At 36.0% G+C, this 23,290-nt stretch overlaps 1 protein-coding gene across 2 annotated transcripts in view; it reads right to left on the bottom strand.

The window, feature by feature from the left end:
- The window catches only part of lnx1 (ligand of numb-protein X 1), a 50,958-nt gene that overhangs the window by 13,366 nt on the left and 14,302 nt on the right, over nt 1-23,290 (bottom strand). For both annotated transcript variants that reach the window (XM_073853175.1, XM_073853176.1), the window contains 4 exons: nt 7,634-7,887; nt 5,158-5,313; nt 1,539-1,747; nt 860-1,249 (listed from right to left, as the gene is read on the bottom strand). In XM_073853175.1, coding sequence (XP_073709276.1) covers nt 860-1,249; nt 1,539-1,747; nt 5,158-5,313; nt 7,634-7,887 — 1,009 coding nt within the window. The remainder of the gene's footprint in view (nt 1-859; nt 1,250-1,538; nt 1,748-5,157; nt 5,314-7,633; nt 7,888-23,290) is intronic.

The following is a 23,290-nucleotide window of genomic DNA, read 5'->3' on the forward strand; positions in this document are numbered from 1 at the left end:
CTTGTGTCGCCTCTGCGATGCACATTTGTAGTCTGTGTGATCTGGGTCAATACAGTTAGGGTATGTCGAAAAAAAACTTGTTTCTTCCCCAACTTCAAAATGGTCCTATATCGCTTCAGAAGTACCCACCTAGTGTTTACAAAGTGAACATACAAAGAAGATCAAACGGCCTTTACAAAAAAAAAAAAAAAAGCTAAAACAGCGTTGTATGACGATTTTGAAGTTCAAGACGAAAACAAGATGGGAATTTTTCAACATACCCTAACTGTGACCTGGATTACACAGACATGAGATGAGACAAGTCTAGCATTTGAGGTTAAAAAGTATATAAATTGTAAATCTGTTTTGAAAATACACTGTAAAAAGTGAACAGTTGGATCAACTTAAAAAAATTACTTCAATTGGTAACACCTAAAAAATTAAGTTGATTGAACTTTATTGAAGATTATTTAAATGTGATTGACCACACTTAGATCATCTTAGTTCAATCAACTTAATTTTTTTAGGTGTTACCAATTGAAGTAATTTTTTTAAGTTGATCCAACTGTTCACTTTTTACAGTGTAACTGATCATTTCACTAGATGAGACCTTTCTTCCTTGGCTGGGTTCGTTTAGAGCCCTTTGAAGCTGTGTTTAAACTGCATTTTGGAAGTTCAAACTTGGGGGGCACCATACATGTCCATTATATGAAGAGAAATCCTGAAATGATTTCCTCAAAAAACATAATTTTTTATGACTGAAGAAATCTTGGATGACAAGGGGGTGTGAGTACATTAGCTGTAAATTTTTGTTCTGGAATTGAACTAATCCTTTAATATTCACCACATTACTTGTGACCTCTCCCATAATGCTGCTCACCTGAATAAGCAGTGCTGCATGCTCAGGGGCGCCGTATCTCAGGTCGTGGCCGTTGATGGCCAGCACACGGTCGTCTACCCTCAGCCTCCCGTCACGGGCGGCCAGCCCTCCCTCCAGCAGGTGGAAGATAAAGACGCCATGTTCGTCAGGTCTGCGCACCAGCTTGATGCCCAGCTGTTCGTCTGGAGCTCTCTTAACGAGGACCACATGCAGACTGTCGTCCCGGATGGTGGATGTGTGGGTGGGGAAGGCCTCGGTGGGAGAGTGATGATGGGAACGGTAGCGGTGGCGCTGCTCTCGCAATACGGTCAACCGCAGCAGTGTGCAAGGCTGCTTTAGAGCCGCCACAGCATAACAGTGAGGCACGTTACTGATGTCTATACCATTTACCTGAAGGGAGGACATCATGAAATTAAGCATGAGATTTTTGAAGCTCACACTGGTGCCAATGTCATGAGGGAACTGTAACTATTATTATATTAGAGTCCACACCAATGGGCGATAACATTCTGTTTGTTTTAAGCGCATGCTTGATTCTGTCTGGCTGCATGCAGAATCCTCACACGCTTCCTCTCTGAACAACAGATGGTGAAGCCCATGACAACATGTGCTATCAAAACCAGGGCGATTCACTCCTACTGTACAATGACGTAACGCTAGATCTAGTGCACATACGCACCTTAAGGATCATATCTCCAGGTAGCAGTCTTCCATCCCGAGCGATGACGCCCTCTCTGTAGATGTCCTGAATGAGGATGCGAACAAGAGGCGTTTCATTGCCCCCGACAATGCTGATAGCCAGTGGTTCACAAGGATCTGCCCTGGTGATCTTTATACTGGTGACTTCACCATCAGGGATTAGATGATGCAGCTGAGGTAATGCAAATACTGAGAGAGAGAAAAAAAGAGAAAGTCTGTAATCAGTGAACTCCCATATGATCATCACTTTCTGTGCTACACAAACAGGGCATCGGTCCAGATCAAAGCAGAGCCAAACATGACTTCAAGCCTTAAAAAAGCATTACAATGATCCATCAGAGGAAGCAAGGGGGGCCAAGATTTTCCGAAAATGTATTCAAGATGAATCGATTTTGGTAATGGAGTTAACATTTGTTTCAATCATTTTAGCTGTCAAATTTGCTGAACTCTGATACACTATCATTCAAAAATCGGGTCAGTAAAGATAAAAAAAAAGCGATTAATTGATTAAAACTGATAGTAAAGACGTTTATAATGTTACAGAATACTTCTATTTGAAATGCATTCCCTTTAACTTTCTATTACTGAAATAATCTGTAAAAAAAATTAATCACCACAAAAACATTATGCAGTGCAACACCGATAATAATGAGAAATGTTTCTTAAACATTAAATGAGTATTCAAATAATTTCTGAAGGGTCTTGCGTCAGTGAAGACTTGAGTAATGATTGATGAAAATTTAGTTTTGCCGTCGCAGGAATAAATTGTGTGTTAAAATTAGGGGTGGGCATAGATTAATTTTTTTAATCTAGATTAATCTAGATTAAATTTTGGAATTAATCTAGATTAATCTAGATTAAAATGGCTAATTTGAATTCTGATGAAGGCATTCAGAATATGTGTTCTACCCAAATAATGACTTAAAGTCTTTGAGAATGGATCATAAAGCTCATGAAGCTGTTCTATGATAATTTGTTGATGAAAATAAATTATGTTCAATTAGATGTACTTGTGTTTACTAACTAACTAACAATGAAATTATTTTTTCTACCTATTAGATTGTGTTTTTTTTTTAACGTCAACACCTACCCAGCCCATTACATGTTACACCGTACTTTTATTTTGACAGGTTGCCGAGAAGTTTCTGTGTATACAGTATGATATGATGCTAGTTTTCTCAAATGAAACGGTAAAAGTGACACTCACAGCAGTTTGGGAGATTGAGTTTATCTGTTCATGTGAGATGCAAATGCCAAAAATTACCGGGAGCGTCACGTGTGTTTCAGTATGCGTGTAGTAAAAGCGCGTCTCCGCAATGCATACATACAGCTAGGCAAACGGAACATATCGGATTCATATTAAAACGGTCTTTTTGCATTTCAGTTTTCACATACACTAGTCCATATCGCGATTTGAATTAAGTGACTGACCAACATTTGATTTATGAATCCAAAAAATGACGAATTTACGTGGCATTTCGCTATAGTAGATTCGGTTTTTATGAATGGAGGATGACGCGATCCCGTCTGTGTTTTGGCGGAGGAGACTTAAACGCGCGACCATATTCTACTACAGTCTTCGGTATACATCCGCGTTAAACTATCAAGGTGAAAGTCATCATAGCTTGCGTAGTTTAGACCCAGCTCCCAACCCAAATTTGAGAATAGATTAACGGCGATATTTTTTTTATCGCGCGATAAGAGTTTCACGTTAACGCAGCACGTTAACGCCGATAACGGCCCACCACTAGTTAAAATCTATTAAAATTGAAGCATTTCACTTAATTTGTAATATTATTTGAGAAAATTACTGTTTTTACTGGAATTTTGATCAAATAAATGCAGCTTCGTTGAGCGTAAAAGACAAAAACATAAAGTAATCTTTTCCGACCCAAACTTTTGAACAGTACTTTATATTATAATTTAAAACAAAAAGTGAACAAATTATAAAATGAGACCCTTGAAAAAACAGTCATAAGGGTACCTTTTTTTTTAAATTGAGAATTACACATAATCTGAAAGCTGAATAAATATAGGATGATATTTGGTCAAGATACAACCTGGTATCCGAGGGCGCAAAAAAAAATCAAAATATTGAAAAAATCACCTGTAAAGTTGTCCAAATGAAGTTATTAGCAATGCATATTACTAATCAAAAATTAAGTTTTGATATATTTATGCTAGGAAATTTACAAAATATCTACATGGAACATGATCTTTACTTAATATCCTAATGATTTTTGGCATAAAAGAAAAAACAATAATTGTAACCCATATAATGTGTTTTGCCTATTGCTACAAATATACTCATGCTACCTAAAACTTTTGTAGTCCAGGGTCAACCAATCAGCTCTGAGTGTTTTTTAATGTGTCACCAAGCGTGCTGACTATCAAATTGAGCACAAATATTGCAGAAATCCAAACTATTGAAGGAACCATGTGCAGCTATAGAGCTAGTGTTATGTCAAGCAATTCAGAAAATATACAGTATGTCCATACTGTAAATTTGCTCATAATATGCATATGCATTTGTATTCGTACTGCACCTGTGCCTGAATAACCGGATTCGGTAACAATCTCTGTGATTTGCCTCTCCTTATCTTTATCCATCCCTTCTTTCTCCATTACACACACTCTTTCTCTCTCTCGTATCCGCCTCTTCTCTGCAGTTTCTCTCTTTCAAAGTCAATATTTTCCTCTCATCTCCTCTGATTGCTTGCAGGGAGAGAGAAAGTGAAGCTCATTACTACCGCAACCAGGGTGTTACATAACGAAGACACACACTCACACACACTCATCAGTATTTTCCTCACTCATTTTCAATCTCCCGAACACTCTTTTTCTCTTTTGTTTTCATTCAGAAAGCAAACCTCTCGCTCAACGTTCATCTGTCCTGTCCCTCTGTCCCGACCCTCTGCTTCATTTCCTCTCTCTCTCTCTCTCTCTGACAAGTCTCCTCAGGCTCCATCTGCATTATTAAAGGACCATATGCTACTGCGGGGCTGAGCGGACCCAAACCAGACTGTCACCTTCTGACACGCTCCCTTTCTCCTTTTATTATCTATTGATATTGGTTTAGCATTATATTGAATGATATTGACAGGAACGTTCATGTTTGATGAGGTGCTATAATACTTCAAACACAGTTCCAATACACTCTTAAAAATAAAGGTGCTTTAAAAGGTTCTTCACAGCGATGCCATAGAAGAACCATTTTTGAGTCAAAGAATTTATTCAGTCAAAGAACCATCTCTTTCTTACCTTTTTATATTCTGAAGAACATTCTTTCGCCACAAAGAAACTTGTGTGAAATAAAAAGGTTCTTCAGATGTTAAAGGTTCTTTATGGAACTGTTTAGACAAAAAGGTTCGTCTGTTGCATTGTGAAGCACCTTTATTTTTAAGAGTGTACACAGTTTCTTATTTTGCTACAATACATGCAAATTTTATTACAAGTCATTGGTTTGTCGGTCTTAATTTGCTCTAGCTGTTAGTAGTTTCTTGCCAGTTCAAGTTGGTGTTTATCTGGTCAACCATCTGGATTCCAACTTGCCCAGCTGAAAAATGCCCAAATACAATACTTGCAAGACACACACTCACCCTCCGCTGGTATGTTGGCGTTTCTAAGGTTGTCTCGCTCCTCTGTGGTCTCATTGGCCACTGCTGTCCCGCTCTTTGTCCTCCTCAGGACGCTGAAGGCTCGATTCAGCCGGCGAAAAGAGCGACTACGCACTGATGTTCTGTCGAAGTTGCGATCTGTGAATGAATGTGAGAAGGAACTGAGTCAGAAAGAAACTTTGCTACAAAACATGCCTGGACATGTCCCTCACACATCATGCTGTCCACTTCCAGCCAATCAGAATTGATTTGGCACACAGTAGCCAATCAAATTGTCTCTTTTTTGAGCATCATAATACATTGCACCTGCAGGCCAAGCAATGAACATCTGAAGTAAGCAGCACCTGCTGGTGCTGTATTGTGGACACTGCAGTAAGATATAACTTCTTCAGGTCAGACCTGAATCAGCACAGCACACAGACACTTTTTTTCTGCATATCTGTGTAAGTTATCACAGATGAAAGTTTCAGAAAAAAGTAAAAACCTTTGAAATTTTGATACATTTGAGATTTTCAAACACCCTCCAGGTGATCAATGGAAAAAATACATAAAAATTACATAAGTGCATGAAAAATCTAATAACTATAAAATGTTATGAAGATAGTTAACATTCCTAAAGGAAGTTATGTGTTGATTTATTAGAAGTGGAAGGGCTGAGAGTCTGGGTCTGTAAAGGTTGAAGCCCTTTTTCTCTTTTCTCATCTCATTCCTCCACTCTTTCGGTCTTTCTGTCCTGATGGACAAAGTTCTGACAGAAGCATTGGCTGTATTGGAGGCAGACAGCTTGTTCAGCTGCAGTGTCACACCGTTTCCAGTCCCAAAGCCAGAAATGCTGGTGCAGCAGCATTTATTGTACCGTTCTCTAGGCTTCACGTTTCGAAGGGACGTCAGACACTGAAACACATCTGAACTACTTTGTGGAGGTCAGGAACAGGCCTCATAAAGTATTTATAAGGCACATATTTGAACTCATCTCTTTCTCTGTATCTTTCTCTGTGTTTCTTTAACTGCAGTATCAATTGTGTGTCTCAGCTGAGCCTTTTCAAACATGCAGTTTGAATTGATTTTTGCATAAAAGGACATAAATGGCGCAGAGGGCGACTTTGAACAATTGACATTAGTCAGATTAATCTCAGTAAGCATGAAGGAGGAAAAGACAAAGATGTATGGTTGTATGTGAAGAATGGCCTTAAAGGTAATATTTAACATTAAATCATTTAATTAATATATATGAATCACATATTATATGTGTATATATTTTATTGCATATGATTATATACATTGCATATACTAGGTTTTTTGAACAGTAAGATTTTTAAGGTGTTTTTAAAGAGGTCTCTTCTCCTCACCAAACCTGTATTTATTTGATCCAAAGTACAGCCAAACAGTACAATTTTTAAATATTTTTATATTTAAAATAACTGTTTTCTATTTAAATATATTTAAAAATGAAATTTATTCTTGATTTTCAGCATCATTACTCCAGTCTTGAGTGTCACATGATCCTTCAGAAATCATTCTAATATGTTGATTTGCTTTTTAAGAAACATGTTTTAGTATTATTATCATTAATATGTAAAACACAGCATTTTTCAGGTTTTTGATGAATAGAAAGATTCAAAAACCAGCATTTATTTGAAATAAACATTATATGCTATACCATTCAAACTTGGAGTCAGTATATTTTTTTGTTTGTTTGATTTTTTTTTTTTTCTTTTTTTTTTTTTTTTTGTTGTTTTTTCTTTTGGGAAAAAATATAGAAATTACTACTTTAATTTAGCAAGGATTCTTTAAATTGAGCAAAAGTGACGATAAAGACATTGTTAAAAAATATTTCTATTTCAGATAAATGCTGTTCTTCTGATCTTTCTATTCCTGAAACAAATCTATTCAGCTGTTTTCAACATAATAATATTAATATTAATAATATTGTTTTTTTTGAGGAGCAAATCTGAATATTAGAATGATTTCTGAAGGATCATGTGACTGGAGTAATGATGCTAAAAATTCAGCATTTAAATCACAGGAATAAATTACATTTTAAATATATTCAAATAGAAAACAGTTATTTTAAATAGTACAAATATTTCAAAATTGTACCATTTTGCTGTACTTTGGATTAAATAAATTCAGGCTTGATGAGCAGAAGAGACTTCTTTTAAAACAAAAAACATTAAAAACCTTTTGACTGGTAGTGTATATGTGTGCATATATGAAGAGTTTATTTGCAAAAACTCTTTTTTTTAAATAATGTTTGATTAGATTAATTGGAATGCACAACAAAAAAAAACGAGATTTTTGAAAATGGTTAAAAACTGACTTATCTGTTTTTGCAAATATATATATATATATATATATATATATATATATATATATATATATATATATATGAATGTGTAAGTGTGTGTGAGAAATTAAACATATATCATAAATATAATATTTAGACAAATACACTCACATTCATTCTTTCTCGAACCACTGCGTGCTGCCAGGCTGGTGGTGCTCCCGGATTGGCTGTTATCTTCCACACTGGGTTCGTAGGCGGGGTTAACCAGACCGGGCTCATCTGATAGGAGGGCGATCGCAGAGGAGGGGCATCCCTCCCCAGGCAGTGCTGCCACAGTGAGCTCTGAGGTGCTGTCTGTGCAGTCTCCCTCCTGAGAACGCCGCTTTCTCTCTGCAGAAAGCCCATAGTGTGATGCTCCTTTACACCTGTGAGAAACACACACACACACACACACACCGACAACTAGGTCAGCAAGATGCATTACCATACAATGAACGTGTCATCATCTATGTGCCAATTAGGAAAGTCCTCTACAAGTCAGATAGAGGAGACTGAATAATTACACTGGTGCAGGATGGTGTATTTGGACTCATACTTGATCTTTGTGAGTCTATGTTGTTGTGTAGTTGATATATTATACTGCATTGTCACAGATGAGACCAACAAACAAATACGTTTCGCCCCAGGAAACATGGAACAGACTAGAATATAAAACGAGAATCCATACCTTAAAAAACTAATCATGTGCTAAAGCTATCTTTTTATGACCCTACTGTACTCACATTCAGACGCTAGTGTAGATTACTCATGAACGCATCCAGAAATAGACATGCAGCTTCAGTTTGCACTCTGTTCACACAGAGACATTGACAAACCAATAAACCATCAGCTTGTGATTAGATACACAAGTAGATGCTCATACAAGGTCACGGGTTTTCCTCTATTATGAATCCCTGAGCTTTACATTGTGTACATTTGCCTGGATTTAGAAACTACTCTGCAGATGAGATTGATAAGATGTGATTCAATCAAATCCAGTCAAAAGACATTTTTATGTTTTATTTAAACCAGTGAGGTTTCAGTGTGGCAGAGACAGATTTTCCAGTTGTGCATGTGAGATTGGTTCATTTAATCAATCAGTTGGTTAAAAGTTGTATGCTAACAAGAAAACAATAAAATCATCTTAAACAATTGTAAAGTGAATGATGGCACCATTATGGCGGCTGCTGGAGCAGAGCTCTCTCTGTCTCTGAGGGCCGGCTGTGAAGAGATAAATCAACAGGCGGACATATACAGGCAACAAAAATGTGTACAGCACCAGGAGAGATGCCATGCCTTGGGGACCTGGTTTAAAATAAAGCATTTTGTCTCAGTATTCATGCCTGTCTTCACCCTTATAGACGCCATAAGAGAGGGAAAGCGAGCAAAGGTATGTGTGGCAGGGAGCTTGACACTGGCCGTATATCTCACTTACTACTGTCCACTGATTGGAGCGCCTCAGGTGTGCAAACTTAATAACCGGCCTAAAAGAACAACGGCTGCTTTCTATCAGGTTGTGTTACACTGCTGATGAAGGACTTCAAATCCTGTTGGCAACCTAAAGAAAGGCAATTGCCTCACACAGTTCGATTGACAGTGTGTCAGGATAGAATTACAGCTTAGGAGTTTTCTGTGATGACAACTACCTCTCTGATATATTACCTAACCCTGGTTTTGACAGACTGGACAGCTAACTGGCTAACTGGTAAGAACCGTATAGTAAATCAAAGGTGCTCCTGGCCTCTTCTGTGGCCATCAGAAGCAATTAGAGTGATTACCTGAGAGGGAAACATCATCTCCTTACGTAATATAGCACAGGGGCTCCATGGAGACCAACCAATGGTCAGCTGAGTTGCGATAAGGTTGGTTCACTTCAGGATTTCTCCCCCTTGATTTGAGTCTGTCAGTCAAAAATGCTTGCATCATTCATAAAGTTGCAAAATAAGGGTCTCCTAAGTGAGTTGCATAGCTAATAAAGGCAAGTTTTACTGTAAGTGGAGAGAGAGAGGGAAAAGTAAATGCTGCTGATAGAAAATTTAACCTCAAAACAAAACAACAAGTGTTAACTTGTAAGCAAAATTAGTTTTTTAAGACTTGTATGTGTTAATCTGACAATAATAATGTCTCTTATAGTACAAAACCAATAAAAACACAGCAAAAGGTGCCTGTACCAATGTAATAAAAACATAACATGGGCTTGTATTGAATGTGTGTTTTAGCGCCACTTTCTGGACATTTCACTTTGAAACTGCAGCGAAATGTGCAATAAAGTTCATAATTTCTGTGCTGCAGAAATGTACATAGAGGCACGTATTTCCAGCAAGCCTGAGTTGCAATGCAAAGGTTCCGCTCAAGTTGAAACTGTTGCAGCAATTTGAAAAATCTGCACCCGGTTGTAAAGTGGACGAAATCATCTCAAGATTATTTTATTTGCACAAGTGACATGAAAAACATCCTGGGAAAATATTCCCTTTGCATTTGGTGTGCACACAGCATAAGTGTATAGGCTTAAATCAAATGCCGTACCATCGATACAAGGAGTCTAAATGCCCCTGTATATTGAGTGAAATCTGCTGAGAAACTGCTTTAGCATCTACTGCGTCATGACAATCAACGGCATGTTTACATCCTGCCAGAATGGCATCTAGCGTTTCTTGTCTCTGCCATTTGTAAGCTCTTTCAGTAGCTGTTGTCTACTAAAAGCCTCAAAGGCATCAGGACTAAAGTGGAAAGAACAAAGACGCTGGTCTTTAGAAAGTTTTACTCATCCACAGGCACCTTCCTATTCTTTTCTCCTCTTCGTATTGCTAAGAAAAGCAGTAAAGACTTACAGCGCTTCTCTTGTTGCCCTTTTGAGTGCAACCATTTCACGTCATCGAAAATAGCGCCATCTATAGTCTAAAATATGTATAAAATGATGTGGATTTTTAAATAATGTAAATCTTTTAGGGTTTTTTTACTGCATATATTATATCAAGCCATACGAGTCTTAATGGAGGGTTCCCTTTAAATAGAGTCTTGTTTCCTGAAAAATGATATTTTTTTTAGTGTTGATTCAAGCATTTAATGGAACAAGACAAATCCTCACCAAACAGTTCTCATTGAACTCTGAACGCTGTAGCGAATGATACTGTGTTAATATAAGGACAATATCAGTGCCGTGCGGTTTGTACATGTGTGCAAAGAGAAAGAGAGAGACTGAGACAAAGCAAAAGATGCGACACAATGGTCTTGTCTGTTCCTCCGTTAATGGGCTTAGGCAGATGTTAATTAAAACAGGCTTTCCTGCTAGAGATAGAGCAGCAATCTGTGGTCTGAAGTCATAAACCGTGTCTTTGTCCTGACAGGCTCTCAAACATAATCCATGCAGCCGCAATAACAGCAATCCAGAGGTTATTGTTTAACCCAACCATCACATTATATGAATGATGGCATGTGTCAGTCACCTTGCACCCAATTTCCTCTTTCATTTTTATTCGCTCACACACATACACGCAGCCATATGGACGGGCAGCAGGACACAGAGCAACAGAGAGTGAGATTAACAACTCTCGTGCACTTTTTCATCGCTCTCTCCCCATGTTACGATCCTCATTCGTTCAGTTCCCTCCATCTCTCAATCTTCCCTGGACCCCGACCACCAGCTTCCTCTTTTCATGCATCTTTATTCCTTCAACACGCTTTCAGTTTAATGGTCCTTGAGTTTTCTTAAAGAGACAGTACATCCTAAATGTATCAATATTTTTATAAACAGTATTTTCCAAACCTGAATGCTGTTATGTATTCATGTAAACACTTTTTAAAAATCTAAAGTCAAACCCCTATCTCGCTCTTTATTGTCATTTTTTTGTTTATGATTGCGATTGTGGAGATGTAGGCCACAGCCTGGAGAGACCTCATAATGACCTGACAAAAAGAGGGAGAATTATGTGCTCCTCTTCTCTTAATAATAATGAAATTAATCTCTAGAATGTCCCGCTGGCTACTTACAGCTTGGACACACTAAATCCACTACACTAAATCTTTGACTACAGACATCAGAATACACAATGGTCTGAATCCAAGTCATCAAAACCAGATCGACGTTTCAATCCTCTTTTGAGTGAATGGATTATCCTTAACCTGCCCGAATAACGCAGCCCTAAGACTGGGATGTACTAGTCTTAGACACACATACAAACATATTTCCATCAGAGCAAGATGCCAGACTCAATTCCTGAAACTGACCTAAAAAGACCTCCACACAAACACACACATTTAGTGTGCCAGTCATATTTTTAGTCTAGTACTGATGCAGGACTGATTGTTTTCTGACTAATTCTCATGGTGAAGGTTAGATAGTCTGACCATCATATAGCTTACTCTTTTATTTTGGATGCAATTAATCGTGATTAATTGATTTGACATCCCAATTATATTATATTATATTATATTATATTATATTATATTATATTATATTATATTATATTATATTATATTATATTATATTATATATATTTTTAGTCTGAACATCATATACTCTTTTATTTTGGATGCAATTAATCATGATTAGTTGATTTGACAACCTAATTATATTATTATATTATATTATAGTGTATTATACTTTGTATTTCTGTATTTATTTTTAATGCAATTAATCATGATTAATCGATTTGACAGCCCTGTACATCTGTACAGAAATAGATAAATAATGGATTTATTAATGGATTATTATTATAAGAATCATAGAGTGACCAAGAGACATTAAAACCTACAAAAATACCAGTACACTTTTGACTATTAATTATTTTAATGCAATGTCAATACTTACTAATTTTACTTTTCAATCTGACACCCTGAATGCATTTAAGAGGCATATCATACCAGATACTCAAATACATTCCTCCTCTGCATTCATACTCAAGTGTATTCCTCTTAAGGGAAGCAGAGGTATCATAAATATGTGAGATATTCCATCCCTTCCCCCTGGAATCTCCACTGCTAGCCTGCTAATCCAGACCCAGGCATCAGGATAATCACAGCTCAGTGTACGACTGACACACAGAGAGGAGAGGACAGAAATGTCATCATCATAGCTCACTGCCGAACCACTGAGAAAGAGAGAGAGAGATACTAAATCACGCCATCATAGCACGCAATCAGCACTCTTCTAAGTGGCTACACCGGCGTACACACACACCCAAACACTCGCTTACACGCACACTGCAGCAGTTAAAGAGCTGGAGACTGTAGTTGTCCGACAGACAGCATTGCAACGCAACGCTGCACCAGCACAAAATGCATTTCTGACAAAACTGCAGCACATTCAGTTCCGATTGACATCTGAAATCTCAGAGCGCTGCAGGATATTGTGTGTGTTCCTGCAACCAGCTCAGTATATTTGATATATTGCAAGGCTCTCAAACTACCTGGGAATCACTATTTATATTATATTATATTAATTTGATTTTAATTTATATTAACTATATTAATCAAATAATAAAATCAATTTAAATATATATATATATATATATATATACACACACACACACACACATAGACATAAACTTGCAATTCTAAGAAATAAAGTCTGAGTTTAAATTGTGAGATACAAACTTGCTTTTGCAAAATAAGGCAGAATTGTGAGTTTATATCATGCAAGTCTGAGAAAAAAGTCAGAATTGTGAGTTTATATCATGCAAGTCTGAGAAAAAAGTCAGAATTGTGAGTTTATATCACGCAAGTCTGAGAAAAAAGTCAGAATTGTGAGTTTATATCACGCAATTCTGACAAAAAAGTCAGAACTGTGAGTTTATAACACACGATTCTGAGAAAAAAGTCAGAATTGTAAGTTTATATCACGCAAGTCTGACAAAAAAGTCAGAACTGTGAGTTTATATCACACAATTCTGACAAAAAAGTCTGAAATTGTGAGTTTATATCATGCAATTCTGAGAAAAACAAGTTAGAATTGTGAGTTTATATCTTGCAATTCTGACTTTATAATTTGCAGTTGTTAGTTTACAGTATATCACAATTCTGAGAAAAAAGTCAGAATTGTGAGTTTACTGTATATTGCAATTCTAAGAAAAAAGTCAGAATTCTGAGTTTATATCTCGCAATTCTGACTTTATAATTTGCAGTTGAGCGTATATCACGCAATTCTGAGAAAAAAGTCAGAATTGTAAATTTATATCATGCAATTCTGAGAAAAAAGTCAGAATTGTAAATTTATATCATGCAATTCTGAGGAAAAAAACTAATAATTGTGAGTTTATATCACTCAATTCTGACAAAAAAGTCTGAATTGTGTGTTTATATCATGCAATTCTGACTTTATAATTTGCAGTTGAGCGTATATCACGCAATTCTGAGAAAAAAGTCAGAATTATATAGAGTTTATATCAGGAAATTCTACGAAAAAGTCATAATTGTGCAATAAAAAGATCACAGTAACCTTTGTTTTATTTCTTATTTAGTGGCAGAAACGGGCTTTCTTTAGATTTGCAGGTTAAACTAACAGTTGAGAGACCATAATGCATGAAATTATGTCTAATTCATAGTAATTTAGGACTCCTGATATAGTGTATAGAATAGATTAAATCTTATAATGCAGAGGTCTTGCCATTTCTTCATTGCATAAACAATTGCAAAGAGAAATGCATCATGGGAAAGTTGTGCTTGGCCTGTCTGAGCTCTTTAATTGCTCTGACATGTTTGACTTGGGAGGCATGTGCACACATATAAATGCAGTTTAATCAGTCTTTGTGAAGTTTATCAAAGGAGGTGTCTTCCTCCTTATCTGTACTTAATCTGCTGATGGGCTTGAAGATCAGAGCTTCAGTGCAGCAGGAGGAAGGATTAAGGAAAGTAATAATCTTGGGGAGAAAAAGACGGCAAGGAGGAGGGAAAAGGAGACACAAATCTTTTTTTTTCTTCGGGTCTTTTGGAGTTGTGACGTATTAACGTCAAGTAATTCATTGTCTGGAGGATTACATACTCATGGCAAAAGCTCTGAGAGAACTAGTAAGACCCGAGAAGAAGAGAGACAGAATGAAAGGCCAAGGAAAACTCATTGGGGGACATTTTTAAAATCCATTTAAACTTCTCGAAATTTCACAGCCTGTTTTTTCACTTTATCCTTTTGTGAACTCTAGCTGTGCTACTAGCACCATTTGGAGGCCTCCACTCGTCTTTGCCCATTAGTTGAGCAAACAGATTCATTTAACTAGGCCTATTTAGTTATATTTCCTGTTTTCATTTTTTATTTTAATTAAAGTTTTATTATGTTGTGTGCTTTTGTCATTTTTATTAGTTTTTTTTGTCATTATTTTTTGTCATTTTTATTTTGTCATTTAAAAACATATTATTTTGTTGTTATTGTTTGACATTTTTATTTCATTTATTTTGGATTTTATTCGATTTGTTTTAGGAGTTTTTGTTTTATTTTAGTTCTTATAGTTTTCATTTAGTTCTTATTTTTTGTAATTATTATTATTATTTATTTTGTCAATGTTATTTTTTTAAATATAGTATTACATATAGTATTAGTTTGTATTTACATTAAATATTTTATATTTATTATGTTTATTTTTGTCATTATTTTTTTATAATTGTATATATATATATTTTTTTGCCATTTTTTTTTGTCATTTTTTAAAACTTTTTTTTATTATTTTTGTCATTAGTTTTTTTTTTTTTTTTTTTTTTTTTTTTTATTATTATTATTGTTGTTATTATTTGTGACCCTGGACCACAAAACCTGTCATACGGGTCAATTTTTTGTAAAAACAGATTTAAACATCATCTGAAAGCTGAATAAATAAGCTTTCCATTGATGTATGTTAAGAAAGGACAATATTTGGCTGAGATACAACTTTTAGAAAATGTGGAATTTGAGGGTGCAAAAAAGTCTAAATATTGAAAAGAATCGCCTTTAAAGTTGTCCAAATTAAAGTCTTAGTAATGCATATTACTAATCAAAAAATATGTTTTGATATATTTATGGTAGGAAATTTGCAAAATATATTCATGGAACATGATCTTAACTTAATATCTTAATGATTTTTGGCATAAAAAAAGATTTTGACTCATACGATGTACAAATATACAAATATTTCCATGCTACTTAAGACTGGATGGTGATCCAGATTCACATTTGTAGTTTGTTTCATTTTAGTTATTTTAGTACTAAACAAAACATTTTTAGTTAACAAGAATATCCTTGGTCCTCAATGCATCTAAAATTGCATTGGAATTAAAAATACAAATAAAACTTTGACCACAAAAATAAAACTTTAAATCTATCCCATATAAAGAGTGACACAAACACTGACAGCATTAACCAGTTCCCTGTGCTGAAACCATGTCATGTGACTCACTGAGCCAACCAATGATCTCACACTGGCAGTCTGCAAGGACAGTTATGCAGACCTTCCTTTCCCTCCACCATCTCTCTCTCTCTCTTATACCTTCTTTCTGTACCTTCCTCCTCCCCTCCCACTTCTCTGTTTCCCTTCTTCTCTGTGATGAGAACAGCAGGATGAAGACAGCAGCAGATTTATGTTCATCCCTCAACCCCTCTCCCCACCCCCAGCTGAGCGACCGCATTGACTTTATTTCTCACATTCTCCCTCTCTCAGTGTGGAACCAGGACAGTGATCTGCTTTAGTTCTCTAATGTGTGCAGGAGATAGTGCTGGTGTGTGTGTGTGTGTGTGTGTGTGTGTGTTATCTTTGCTCTTAGCGCTTAACATTAGGACCTGTGCACAGTCTCAAGCGGTAGATGCAACTGACCCTCTCTCGTGGCAGACGGAGAGCGTGCCCTTTCCATGCCATCCATTTTGCGTTTGCGTTGTTTTAGACAAATTCGGTTGCAACCAAGGACAGAACTAACAAATGCATTGCATTTTAAGTGATTTTAAAGATGCCTTGTCTCCAGTGAACGTGTGTGTGCTTGTGTACTGCGGGTTTAAAATATGCATCTATCCTAAGAACGCAAAAACATCTTTACAGGAGGTCACCGTTGGTTTGTGTGGATATGTGTACTCTTCTGTTTATTCACACTTTAGCTTCACTTGAGCAGCTCTGCTTGGCCTAGTTTTCCAGATATCTTCACATATGCGGTCCTCTCTGAGTATACCACTGTGGTGACGAGAGATCCTGCATTACCTTTTACAGTAGTGCGAGAGCCTATTTAAACCAAGAGGCCATAGATTTGTGGATTCATGATTATGTTTCACGATTATTATAGACATGATGAATGCCAGGTCATGTCTCACTGGACCAAAGTAATGTTCCTCATGTATATTAAAGGGATAGTTCACTCAAAAATGAACATTCTGTCATTAATTTCTCACTCTTATGTCCAAACCCGTAAGACCTTCATTCATCTTTGGAACACAAATGAAGATATTTTTGATGAAATCCGAGCTTTCTGAGCCTGCATAGACAACTCAACTGACACATAAAAGCCTCAGAAAGGTAGTAGGGACATCCATAAAATATCTATGTGACATCAGTGGTTCAACTGTAATTTTATGAAGCTATGAGAATACTTTATATGCAAAGAAAACAAAAATAATGACTTTATTGATCAATTTCTTCATGAGAGTATCAAGACAGATGCATGTGATGCTGCTGATGCAAGAGCAGGGATTTGTGTAAGAAAAATATCAATATTAACGAGAGAGTGGCATGACATAGGCGAACTTCCCCGTTGGAAAAATTAGCACATGAGTTTTGATGCTGGGATGCTGGTTTTAGCTGGTTTATACTGGTCCTTTGCTGGTTTATGCTGGTCCTTCATATTGCTGGTCAAGGACCAGCATAAACCAGCAGAGGATAAGCTTAAAACAGCATCAAAGCCTACCTAACCAGCAAATGCTTTTTTTTTTCAACAGGGTTGGTAACGAATGAGGAAAACAAAACACTGGTCATGAATTACAAGTACAAAATGAGGATTTTGTAAAGAAAATGTCAGAGGAGGTCGATATAAGCCAAGAAGAGACTGGTTTTCCTTTGCTGCCCTGCTGAAAAAAACATCCTTAGCTGGTTTAAGCTGGAAGTAGCTTATTTTAGCTGATCACCCAGCCTGGCCAGGCTGGTTTTAGCTTGGAAAATGACCAAAACCCCTCTAAATCCAGCCTGCTGACCAGCTATGACCAGCTAAAACCAGCCAACCAGCCTAGGCTGGTTTTGGCAGTTTTTTTTTCAGCAAAGCTGGTTTAAGCTGGAAGTAGCTGGTTTTAGCTGGTCTTTAGCAAAAAACCCTCTAAAACCAGCCTGCTGACCAGCTTAAACCAGACTGGATGACCAGTTAAAACAAGCCAACCAGCTAAAGTAGTTCTTGTGAGACAAGCATATTCTCACTGGAGCAGTGTTAATTTTATAGACGAATATTTTTCGTCAACAACATTTTTCACAGATGATAACAAAACAAAAACTTTTGAATGGCGAAAACTATAACTAATAAAAAGAGACGAAAGTGTTAGGGAGAGATGACTTGGAAATATATTAATTCAGAATGAATCTGCTTTAGATGCATACATTAGAACTGTATCACAGCCTATTGATCTATCTAGCGGGACAAAAACTAGCACACATTTGCTGCACGTCCCATAAAACGTTTAAAAATGTCAGTATCTCAGAGTAAGAGAAGAGCAGACATATGGATAAATTTGACAACGTAAAATAAAATTCTGAGTGCAGACACTGATGCAGCGTCTCTTACAACACACAAGTATTTTTTCGCACCTCGTGAACAGAGTAATACACACAAACTGATGTTGAATAGTCTGTTTTGATAAGTATTCACGTAAAATTCACGGTTACGTCTTAAGTGAACGTAAACAGTAGGGAGAATATCGGACATGTATCAGTATATTGCATCCGTGTATTCGGTTTTAAAGGGACAGCAGTCTAATTTAGTTACTATTGTCTGTGGCATTGATGTTAATCAAGCAACAAAAGAAAGACAGGATATTACTCACTGCTCTTGACTGAATCACTTTAGTAGCCCTAATAAAAATTAATCTAGATTTATTTAGATAAATAAATATGTCTGCTTGAAAGAATGAAGAATGTGGTAAACAAGTTGTTATAAAGAATGCATAATTAGATTATATAACCAATGGTATTTCACTGAAAAGAAGACCTTGTTCTACTTTCTTTATAAGAAGTGGTTACATTTAATTTTAATATAAAGGTGTCAGTTAAATCTTTGTCTATCATGATAAAACCTTAATATCAAACCTATACAATCAGTTTGGTCATTTTCGAGAAATGCTTAATAAACGCATTACACTGTGAATAAACTCATCAGACTTTAGCTGACTAAATCTACTGTAGATTTAGTCTAATAAAATGTTATATTTAGTAGAATAAAACCAGACTAATGCTGAAATAAGTCAGATGACTAAAATATAACTAAAACTAAATAGCATTTTAGTTAAAAGACTATGACTAAAACTAAAGTATAATTTGTTGTCAAAATCATCACGCACTAGAACTTACTCTACATCTGTTGAAACACCACTCTCTCGTCAAAGAGAGTAGGATATTTAGCAAAAACTAGAGTTCATAAAGTTTTAAATATGGATATTTTTCTTACACAAATGCATTGATCCATTTCAGACAGCCTTTAACTGCCTCAAGCTGTGTGGAGTATTTTTCATGGTGGATGGATGCACTTTATTGGACTTCAAAATATCAACAGCCATTAAAAAAACTTGGAAAAGTCAGCTTGTACACTGTCTGTATTTTCCACGTGAACAGGAAACCCAAACCTCCACTTCCTGTGCTTTCCTAAACTCCATTACTGTCTTCCAGCAGTGACTGAGCGCCCAGTCCAGGTGCAGATCCGGCCCTGAGCTCAGGTGCTGAGCAGGGAAAAGGACTCTGCCAACTCTCTGTCTAGGATGCAGCTAAATTGTCGAATTAGCAACACCGTTTTTGCTCTTCCTGCTCCTCATCATCATTAACCTGATGAGGAAGGTGAGAGGATGCAGAACAACTGCAGAGCAACTGCAGGACAGACACTTCGGCGACAATCTGTTCAACTCTTGCTCTCCGGGGAAAGTGCTCAGAAGCAGTATTTGACTCTACAGAGGAGAATGTGGCAGGCACATGTAGGTCACATTTTTTATTTGTCTGAAGAGTGCTTTGATTTTGCAGGTCCGCACCAGTTGAAGGTGCATGTGTGTGTGAAAGCTGAAATGAGATCTTAATGAGTAATTACAAGGAAGGAAAGCTAACCTTCCTTGTAATCTTTGAAATATCTTATTAACACTCTGGGACAAAACAGGGCTTCTGGTTTTTGTAAGCTGTGCCACAATTCAAAATAATAATTGTCTGACAGGGATGCAACAGGCGCTTTTGTAGAGGATGTAGATGAGATTTTATTAATCAACCCCTTTTTCTTGGTGAGTGTAATTTTAAAGACATAGTTCGTTCAAAAATTTAAATTCTGTCATTAAATGAATGTTGTTCCAAACCCAGATATTTTTGATGAAATCAGAGAGCTTTCTGACCCTCCATAGACAGCAATCCAACTGACACATTCAAGGCCCAGAAAGGTAGTAAGGACATTGTTAGAATAGTCCATGTGACATCAGTGGTTCAACCTTAATTTTATGAAGCTACAAAAAATAATTTTTGCGTGCAAAGAAAACAAACAAACAAAATAAAGACTTCTAAAATGACTTCTTTTCAATGTCAGTCTTCAACTTGCTTTCACGAGAGTACCATGTGTGTGGTCTCTTTCCATTTCATCAAAAATAACTTAACTTGTGTTCCAAGGATGAACAAAGGTCTTACGGGTTTGGAACGACATAAAGGTGAGTAATTAATGACAGAATTTTCATTTTTAGGTAAAATATTAAGATCTGAGATCTTTCAGTGTATGATCATGTGGATTACAATTGCAATGATGAGTCAACTATTGAAAGTAAAAGCTCGCATAAAAATATTAACTTAATTACCTGCACATTTGTATATTAATTTAACTGTTTTAGTGATATAATATAACATTTGTTAATATTTTTAAACTCATCAAAGAATCTTGAAAAAATTGTATTTTCCATAAAAATATTAAGCAGCTCAACTGCTTTCAACATTGATAATAAGAAATGTTTCTTGAGCACTAAATTACCATATTAGAATAATTTCATGGTTATAAAACATTTTTAACAACATTACAACATAAAATGTTATATTAGATTTTAATAACATTTCACAAAATTACTGTTTAACTGTATTTTTAATTAAATAAATGCAGCCTTGCAGACTTCAAAAATATTTTTTAATTTGGAAATTGGGATTTATACATCATCTGAAAGCTGAATAATTAATGTTAGGATAGGACAATATTTGGCCGGGATACAACTATTTGAAGATATGCAATATGAAGGTGCAAAAAAAAATCTAAATTTTGAGAAAATCGCCTAAAGTTGTCCAAATGAAGTTCTCAGCAATGCATATTACTAATCAAAAATTACGTTTGGATATATTTACGGTAGGACATTTACAAAATATCTTCATGGAATATGATCTTTACTTAATATGCTAAGGATTTTTGGCATAAAAGAAAAATCAATAATTTTGACCCATACATTGCTACAAATATACCTGTGCTACTTAAGACTTAAGGTTACTTAAGGTTTTGTGGTCCAGGGTCACAAATATCGACATATACATATACATAGTACATAGTACTACATAGAACATGGTTCCCATATTTATTTTCTTTTTTCTATGCAGCATGCTGTTTGTGTGATGTGCCTTGGCGCAGATAAGTAGATGGGTTATGCGGTCACCGAGTGAGCCAGAGAATGCCGCAGGACAAACGGCTCACACGCACGTTCAGCGGTCATCCGCTCACTATGCCTGAAAATAAGGTCACCACGGCAACACAGCTACGGCCCTGTTTTCTCACTACACGCGCGTCACCCTGATGACGACACGCTGCTGTCTGACCAGGGACATCCGCTGCATGCAGACATACACAAATGCACGTACACAAAATCAATCACCGTTCCCCTCACCCATGACTGCCCGTCCTATCTTCTCCCTAAAAGAAAAATATAAACCAGGCTGAAGTTTACAAATCAAAACCATCATTAGAGTCTTACACTGACAGCCTTCCAGCCGCTCTCATTCACATTCATACTGTATGAGTCAGAGCAGCCAAGCCAACCTCCGCTTTCAAACACAGCTGTATCTGATTCACAAGAACTGTGTTTCCAACCCACTTACGGCATAATAATGTATGAAAGCTCTAGACGCGTTGACACGGCCCACAAGAAGTGCGATGTCCTACCTCTAAAGTACATCTTAACACTTTCTGCTGAGGTAAGCTGACATCACAGTAATGATAACAGAAGATCCTAACACCTGTCTTGGTGGTTAAAAAGTCAGTGAGAAATGTGGACAGACAAGATGATCTCATTAGTATTCATTAGCTTTGATGCAAAACATTTAGATTTAGATTTTTAGATACGAAATGTACAATATCAACTTATAGACCAATTTGGAGTATCTGTCACTTGAGGATTTGCAGAAAAGGTAAACAGGTCACATCCATGGAATAAGAGAAAAAAAAATATTTTACTGCCTTTTGATGTCAAAATTAGAATGCAAATAATTTTTTATAGAATACTGTCATAAAAGATGCCATTTGAAGCTAAACGCAGATGTTTAAACAGACATACTATGGATGAAAACTGCAATGATTACTTTACTTTTAAAGCATAATTTTGATTTAAACAATAGGTCTATAAAGTATTTACATATGCTGTTCATAGGGGACATATTGTATTAGCCCTACAGTTACAGTATGTAATATAATTTAAAGCTATTAACATATTTACATAACATTTATTTAATCTTACAATTCTGACTTTTTTCTCGCTTTATATCATGGACTTTATAACTCGATTTAATTCAAAACTAGTGAGTTTGTTAATTCTGAGGGAAAAAAGCCAGAAGTGTGGGATATAAACTCCTATTCAGAGCCGAGGGGAAAAAAGAATGACGAGTTTTTTTTCCTTATTAGAATTGAGAGATATAATCTCAGAATTAAGAACACATAGATAATGTCAGAATTTTGAAATATAAAATCAAATTTACCTTTTTTTTTATATTATTTTTTATATTATTATTCCATGGCTCCATAGACTGCCACTTGAACTGCCCACAAAAAAAACAAAAAAACGTCATCCCTGTTTTGGATCTGTAAGACAATCCCACTATCTAACATCAATTTAATTGAATAACAGTGCTTATCACTGGGTGACAAGCTCTTGTAATATGCAGAGAACATTTTGAAAATGACATCTAATCAATAAAATCTATAATCTTTCAAATGTAACTATTTTTGTACCATATGCATGTAATTCTCTAGCCGTAAAGGTTATCTCTCCCAGGTTTTCTGCATCCGTGATGTGTGAAAGACTTTGTCAGAAAAACCCAAATTACGTATTTTAATCTATTTGATATTTTTAAAATCCTTTCAGAAATTATTAGCATTTTTGAAAACATTATAACGTCGGATTAGATGAATATTTAAACAGTGACAGCGCTAAACATATTTCATTTTAATTAAAAACGATCTAATCAAAATATAAATAGAATAAAAAACAGTCTATTCATTCATTCATGGAATTTAACATTCCATGAACCTCGAAAGATTCATAAACATTTGCATTTCATGAAATTTGTTGATATGTAAAAGTGAAGAACACATGCTGTATGTGTCTCGAAACATTACTTGTGAGCTGTTTTCCTCAAAAACCACCTGATAAAGCATGTGCGG

Source organism: Garra rufa, chromosome 13 (assembly GCF_049309525.1).
Source record: "Garra rufa chromosome 13, GarRuf1.0, whole genome shotgun sequence".
Lineage (NCBI taxonomy): Eukaryota > Metazoa > Chordata > Actinopteri > Cypriniformes > Cyprinidae > Garra > Garra rufa.